The sequence below is a fragment of the Vombatus ursinus genome, unplaced genomic scaffold, assembly GCF_900497805.2.
Source record: "Vombatus ursinus unplaced genomic scaffold, bare-nosed wombat genome assembly UNPS02014778.1, whole genome shotgun sequence".
Classification (NCBI taxonomy): Eukaryota; Metazoa; Chordata; class Mammalia; order Diprotodontia; family Vombatidae; genus Vombatus; species Vombatus ursinus.
Window position 1 is genome coordinate 9,797,082 of NW_020954556.1, and position 7,636 is coordinate 9,804,717.

Genomic DNA, 7,636 nt, shown 5'->3' on the forward strand with positions numbered 1-7,636 from the left:
GTCATCCACACAGAGGTCGAAGCCATGAAAAAAAGATGGAGTCATCAAGAGAATGATGGGATCTGACCTCGGGGCTTAGGATAAGAGCCTTGAGGGGTCATACTTCTGATTATTAAAGAATGGAAATTCAGTTCAGCAGACATGTACTGGAAGACAACAAGGATCTAGAAAAAACAAGTGATTAGAGACCCAGGAGGACCAGGAAAGAAGTGTCACAAGACACCGAAAGAGAAATAACAGGATTAAAAGGAATGAACAGTCAAATGCTACAGAGAGATCAGAGAATGAGGAGTGAAAAAATGGTATTTATCAGTAAGGAGGTGATTTATCAATGGTCATTACAAAATCAGTTTAAATATTGTGGTTAGGGCAGAAGTTATATTGTTAGAATTAAGAAAATGCATATGCCTAAGACCTGCAAGTCCTGAATATAAATTGCATCTTTCAAGTAGCAACAGGAAGGTATGAGATGGGATACATGTTAGCAGGGTTAAGCAGAAAGTCCTTTAAAAAAAAAGTCCTCATCATGTTCAAAGGCATAAGGGAAGGGAAGGACTCTTTGAACAGGGAAAAGATGGAAGATAATTAGAGGAGGGATAATTTAGGGAATAAGGTTGTAGAGGCATTTATAGGATCATAGCTTTAGAGCTGGAATGGACCTTAGAGGTTATTTAGTCCAAGCCCTGTTATTTTTTGATACAGTTAGCAAAGTAATCATATAGGCTTAATGTAAGGTAATATATTTGTCTTGTAGCTTGAGAGTAAGATGATTAAAAACTTAATGCTGAAATAAGAATTTTAAACATTGGTATTCTGTCATAGCTGCTCAGCCATTTCACAATATCATCCCATAAGTGCAGACATTCTGGGGCACTTGAATCTGAAAAATCTTTTGCCAGAATTGTAAAGGCATAAAGTATTGGCAGGAAAGGGGAAAACTTGTAAAGCCACCTGAACCTTACGTAGTTACAAATTCTTGTCTAACGTGCATCAGACAAACCTAGACTGTGGTAATCCCTGACTAGGCAAGTAGACGTGGATAAATGGGTATACTTTTCTGGAAGGTTGGGGAGGGGGAGAACTTTGCAAATGTTTTAAAACTTTTCTCAAAATTGTTAGAAGTTGCAAACACATAAGTTTTTAATATTAAAATTTATAAGCAAAAGTCATTTCCAGAGCAACACTGGCTCCCTAAGACTCATAGCCAATGACAATCCACTATGAGTTAGAAATTAGTTTCAGAATGCCTGTTCTCTGCTTTTATAGCTACTTAATCCCTATCCTGGGACATAAACTAATTCTTTTTTTTTCTTGTGGACTTTTAGGCCCTATGAGAGAAAGGGAAAGTTAAGGATGCTGGAGCAGAACAATGGATTTCTCTTTCTCTTTCATGCAAGGGATCATGGGAAACACAATTCAGCAACCACCTCAACTCATTGACTCAGCCAACATCCGTCAGGAGGATGCCTTTGATAATAGCAGTGATATTGTTGAAGATGGTGGCCAGACACCATATGAAACCAGTCTGCAGCAAGGCTTTCAGTACCCACCTACCACAGAGGAACTTCCTCCTATTACAAATGGCTATCCACCCTCAATCGGCATGTATGAACCTCAAGCCAAATACCAGACATATAGTCAGTATCCCAACGGGTCAGCCAATGGTTTTGGTGCAGTTAGAAACTTTAGCCCCACTGACTATTACCATACTGAAATTTCAAACACAAGACCACATGAAGTTCTGGAAAAACCTTCCCCTCAACAGCCACCACCTCCTCCTTCGGTACCACAAACTGTGATTCCAAAGAAGACTGGCTCACCAGAAATTAAATTAAAAATAACCAAAACTATCCAGAATGGCAGGGAATTGTTTGAGTCCTCCCTCTGTGGAGACCTTTTAAATGAAGTACAGGCAAGTGAGTACGCAAAATCAAAACATGAAGGCAGAAAAGAAAAGAGGAAAAAAAGTAACAAGCATGACTCTTCTAGATCAGAAGAGCGCAAGTCGCACAAAATTCCCAAATTAGAACCAGAGGAGCAAAATGTAAGTGGATCTAACTTTTTGTAATATTTCATATATTCACTGGGACTTATTTTCCTTGAAGAATAATACTGCTGATTTTTGGTTTCTTCTGGAATTTGTTGAAATGTGAAGTGCTGCGTAAAAAGTGTCATGCTAAGTATCTTGCTTGTTATGCAACTTCATGTAAATAGGCTTACTTATTTTGATGGACTTTTGTTGTAGGCTCCAGATTATTCGAGCTGAAATTAAAAAGACAAAAGAGACAGCGGTGAATAATGCCATTTTCTCATTTTTAGACCATCTCAGAATTTTCAGCAACATTTGAAATGTGCAGCAGTGGGGGAATTTGTCTTAACATTTGGCTTTCTTTGATTATGTGCTTGATAAATTGTTAAATAAATAAATAAATACCAAATTCGTTTACAGAATTGGGTGAGCTTATAAGATATCAACTAAATATTAATACTTTGGGTTAAAATTCTTTTTCCCAAATAACATCATGCATGCTGCTAAATAACTTGGCATTTGGGTGTTTTTCAGTATAAATGTACTATGAACAAAAAAAAGATAACCAAGCAACTTTGGAGTAGATAGCCTCTAAAGTCTCTTCCAGCTCCAAGTATATGATCTTTTGAGTCTAACCAGAATTAAGAGTTTTATTTTTTTTACTATATTACTATATTTTCATGGAGTATGAGTTTAAGTGGTTGGTTAGTTGCCTTGGTTGACCAACATTGATTTAGGAAAATGTCCATGTTTGTTATGGCAGCTGTGATGGTCGCCTGCCTTAACATACAAAATATGTGAGCGTGACAGTTTCTAATCTAATCTAATTTGTAAGTCTGTAATCTTTTATTCATGGAAATGGTTGCTTATTATAGATTTATTTTGTTCTTGATAGAAAAGTTTTTTCCTTCACTGAATTAAAATTAGAACCCCTCTCAGTTTGGGTGTGGGTCTAGAATCTCAACTGAATGACTAGCAAACAAGCATTTTAAAAATTGTGTTGATAAATTTTGTTTCAAAGCATCATATACAAACTCTAGCAAACTCAACAATTCAGTCCTTAATATGTATAATGTCCCCCAAATAGTTAAGTAAAATAACACAAGGGTAATTGGAACCTGTAGGTGCAGCCTTACTCTTTAGTAGTTAACTTTTTGTTTACCACTTTTTAGTAGTTAGTAATAGTTTAGTAGTTAGGATTTTTTTTTAGTAGTTTGGTTTTGGTAGTTCACAAGTATTTATTTTTGTTCTCCCACCATATCCCTCAATTTTTCCCTAGCTGTCTTATCTTGTGACTTCAGCTTTCTTATCTGTAAAGTGAGAATTTGAAATTCTATGATTCCATAAGGCTAGGGGGGTGAACCTAAGTGTCAGGGTAAAGTTACTGTTTACTAAATATTATATTTTTTATACTTTTTGCATGATCAGAAGCCAGGGAAAGAGTACATTGATTAGAATCACAAACTGTTAGAACTAGAAGAAACCTTTGAAATCATCTGACTCCCCCCTCCCATTTTACAGATAGGCAAACTAAGTCCAAGAGCTATGAGAGTTTACATTATTTACATTGTAATAAGATTTCCAAGTCTATCCTTTCCTATTACATTCTGATTTCCATCTTGTCTCATTTATTCTTATAATGTTAATTATGAAATTTTTTTCATGCTGATGGATTTTTTTTTTAAGTATGCTGGTCCATTTTCCTGCCTTAGTAACTGCAGTATGCAAAAAAAATTCTTTTTCAGGATGTTTTAATTTCTCAAGGTCATCATTCTGAATATTGGTTGATATTATGATTTTACAGCTGTGTAAATGGAGAAGGTATTAGGGAAGTGGGCCAAATGGTACCGGATCAACTTACCCTGAAAGCTGTTTTTGTTGTTGTTAATCACAGAGACTTAAAAAAAATTTTTTTCCAGTTCCAAATTCTCTACCTTCCCCCTTCCCTACCCCCTACTCAATGACAAGACCAAAAACCAAAATCTATTACAAATATGTATAGTCATTCAGAACATTTCTGCATTAGCCTTTTCTCCTCATCCACTGCCCTTAAAAAAGGGCAAGAAAAAATATGCTTCAGTCTGCACTCTGCGTCCATCAGTTCTCTATCTGGAGGTGGATAGCGTGTTTCATAATGAGTCCTTTGGAACTGTTGTGGGTAATTGTGTTGATCAGTTACTAAATCTTTCAAAATTGGTTATCTTTGCAATATTGCTGTTACTATATAGACTGTTCTCCTAGTTCTGTTCACTTAACTTTGTATCAGTTCCTACAGGTCTTCCCAGATTTGTCTGAAATCACCCCCTTCATTTCGTACAGCACAACAGTATGGTATCACATTGATATGCCATGACTTATTCAGTCTTCCTCAATAGATGGGCATTCCCTTAGTTACTAATTTTTTGCTATCACAAATAGAGCTGTTATAATATGAACCCTTTTCCTCTTTCTTTGTTCTCTTTAGAATAAAGCCCTAGTAGGAGTATTGCTGGTTCAGAGTGTATGCATCCTTTAAAAACTTTTTGGGCAGAGTTCCATACAGTGCATCAGTGTACTTGTTTTCCCCACATCCCTTCCAGCATTTGTCATTTCCCCTTTTTTGTCATCTCATCCAATCTGAGGGGTGTGAGGTGGCACCTCAGAGTTATTTTAATTTGCATTTTTCTAATTATTAGTGGGGCAGCTAGGTGGTTCAGTGGATAGAGCATCAGGCCTAGAGTCCTGAAGTTCAAATCCTGAAGACCTGAATTCAAATCAAGCCTCAGACACTTCCTAGTTGTGTGACCCTGGACAAGTCACTTAACACTGTCTCCTTATCTGTAAAATGAGCTGGAGAAGGAAACAACAAACCACTTCAGTATCTTTGCCAAGAAAACTCCAAATGGGGTCACGAAGGGTCAGACATGACTAAAACGACTGAATAACAAATTATTAGCTATCTAAAGTGCTTTTTTCATGTGGCTGTTAATACCTTTTCTTTCTTTGAAAACTGCCTGTCCACATCTTTTGACCATTTATCAATTGAGGAGTGGCTCTTATTCTTGTAAATTCAAGTCAGTTAACTATTTTAGAAATGAGACCTTTATGAGAGAAACTTGCTACAAAGAGTTTTTTACCCAATTTCTTTTCTTGCAGTTTTAGCTACTTGGGTTTTTTTGTACAAAACCTTTTAAATTTTATGTAATCAAAATCATCCATTTGACCTCCTCTAAACGTCTCTCTCTTCTTTGGCCATAAACTCTTCTCCTATCCATAGATCCAATCCAATCCAATAAACATTTATTAAGTGCCTGCTATGTTCCAGACACTGTGTTAAGTGCTGAGGGTACAATCAATTAAAAAAAAAAGTCTGCCCTCAAGAAGCTTTCAGTCTAATGAGGAGAGAAAGAGTGGAAGGGACACTGGGGAGCAGCCGATGCAAAGTAGAATGAGCTGAGTCAAGTCTACTTTCTGCCCTCTATAAAGGAAAGCATTGGGAGGAGTTTGGTACTCTATCTTCCAGCCCTCTAGTCAGAGGGGAGAAGAGACTGAGAGAGGTGGTGTCAATCAAGGCTCAAGTTAGCAGCATGGTGGTAATTTCTTCCCTGCTCCATCAATTTGCTTTATCATCTTTTATGTCTAAGTTGTACACTCATTTTGACCTTATCTTGGTATATAGTATGAAGTGTTGGTCTGTGCCCATTTCTGCCAGACTTTTCTGCCAGTTTTCCTAACAGTTTTTATCATGTAAATTTGTGCCCCAATAGCTGGGATCTTTGGGTTTGTCAAACACTAGGTTACTGTGTTCATTTGCTTCTTTCTCTATATTGTATACTTAATCTATTCCACTGATCAACCTCTCTATTTCTTACCCCAGTACCAAATTGTTTTGATGATTATAGCTTTATATCATAGTTTGAGATCTGATACTTCTAGTGTCTTTTCCTTTACAGTTTTTCCATTGCTGCCCTTTGTGTTCTTAATGATTTGTTCCTCCAGGTAAATTTTATTATTTTTTTCTAGCTCTATAAAGTAATTCTTTGTTAGTTTGATTGGTATGGCCCTGAACAAGTAAATTAATTATGGTGATGTCATTTTTATTAAATTGGCTAGAGTTACCCATGAATAGTTAATATTTCTATAGTTATATTTAGATATTAGATCTGTCATTATTTGTGTGAAGTGTTTTGTAATTGTGTTCATAGAATTCCAGTGTATGTCTTGGAAGGAAGATTCCCAAGTATTTTATACTGTCTATAGTTATTTTAAATGGAATTTCTCTGTCTCTTCCTGCTGAATTTTGTTGGCGATACATAGACATGTTGATGATTTACGCGAGTTTCTTTTATAATCTGCAACTTTGCTGAAGTTAGTTGTTTCAATTCAATTTTTAGTTGACTCTCTAGGGTTCTGAAGATAAACTATCATATCATTTGCAAAAAGTGATGGTTGTGTTTCCTCCGTGCCTGTTCTTAGTCCTTCTATTTCTTTTTCATGTCTCATTGCTATAACTAGCATTTTTAGTACAATATTGAATAGTAATGATGATGGACTTCATTGCTTCACCCCTGATCTTACTGGCTTATACGCACTTGTCCATTCCCATGATAGAAGATGCTTCTTCTTGGTTTTAGATAAATACTACTTAATCATTTTAAGGAAAGCTATATTTTCCTGTACCTTATAATGTTTTTAACATTAACGAGTATCATATTTTGTCAGAAGCTTTTATTGCATCTGTTGAAATAATTGCATGGTTTTTGTTTTTGTTATTGATATGGTGGTCAGTTATGTTTATAGTTTATCAATTCAGCCTGGTCATACTGTATGACCTTTGTAATAGATTACTGTAATCTCCTTGTTAGTGTTTTGTTTAAAATTTTTGCATCAGTATTCATTATGGAAATTGATCTATGGTTTTCTTTCTCTATTTTGACTTTTCTTAGTTTTAGTTATCAAGACCCTATTTGTGTCATAGAAGGAATTTTGTAAGGCTCCTTCTTTACCTGTTTTGTTTTTTTTTTTTCCAAAAGGTTTATATAGCATTGGAATTAATTGTTCTTTAAAGGTTTGATAGAAATCACTTGTAAATCCATCTGGTTCTGTGGTGTTTCTTTTTTTCCCTAGGGAGCTCATTAATGGCTTGTTGAGTATCTAAGATAGGGTTATTTGAATATTCTATTCTAAGTATTCTATTCCTTTCTATTAATCTGGGGCAATTTATATTTTTGTAAATATTCATCCATTTCATTTAGATTATCAATTTCATTGACGTGTAGTTGGACAAAATAGCTCCTAATAATTGCTTTTGTTTCCTCTTCATTTGGTTATGAATTCTCCATTTTCATTTTTTGGTACTAGTAATTTGGTTCCCTTCTTTTTTTTTAAATCAAATTAGCCAATGCTTTATCTTGTTTCTTGTGAGGTTTTTTTTTTTAAACCAGCTACTAGTATTAGTTCAGTGAATTTTTTTACTTTCAATTTTATTAATCTCTCCTTTGATTTTCAAGATTTCTACTTTGATGTTTAATTGTTTTGGTTTTTTTTGGAGGGGGGAGGAAGGCAGTCAGGGTTAAGTGACTTGCTCAGGGTCACACAGCTAGTAAGTGTCTGAGACCAGATTTGAAC

At 35.4% G+C, this 7,636-nt stretch overlaps 1 protein-coding gene across 6 annotated transcripts in view; it reads left to right on the forward strand.

The window, feature by feature from the left end:
- Positions 1 to 7,636, forward strand: part of NSD3 (nuclear receptor binding SET domain protein 3) — a 141,866-nt gene that overhangs the window by 43,220 nt on the left and 91,010 nt on the right. For 5 of the 6 annotated variants that reach the window (XM_027865471.1, XM_027865473.1, XM_027865474.1 and 2 more), the window contains exon 2: positions 1,326 to 2,044. The exons of the other annotated variant lie outside the window; for it this stretch is intronic. In XM_027865471.1, coding sequence (XP_027721272.1) covers positions 1,370 to 2,044 — 675 coding nt within the window. In that variant the 5' untranslated portion in view covers positions 1,326 to 1,369. The remainder of the gene's footprint in view (positions 1 to 1,325; positions 2,045 to 7,636) is intronic. 6 annotated transcript variants of the gene reach the window in all.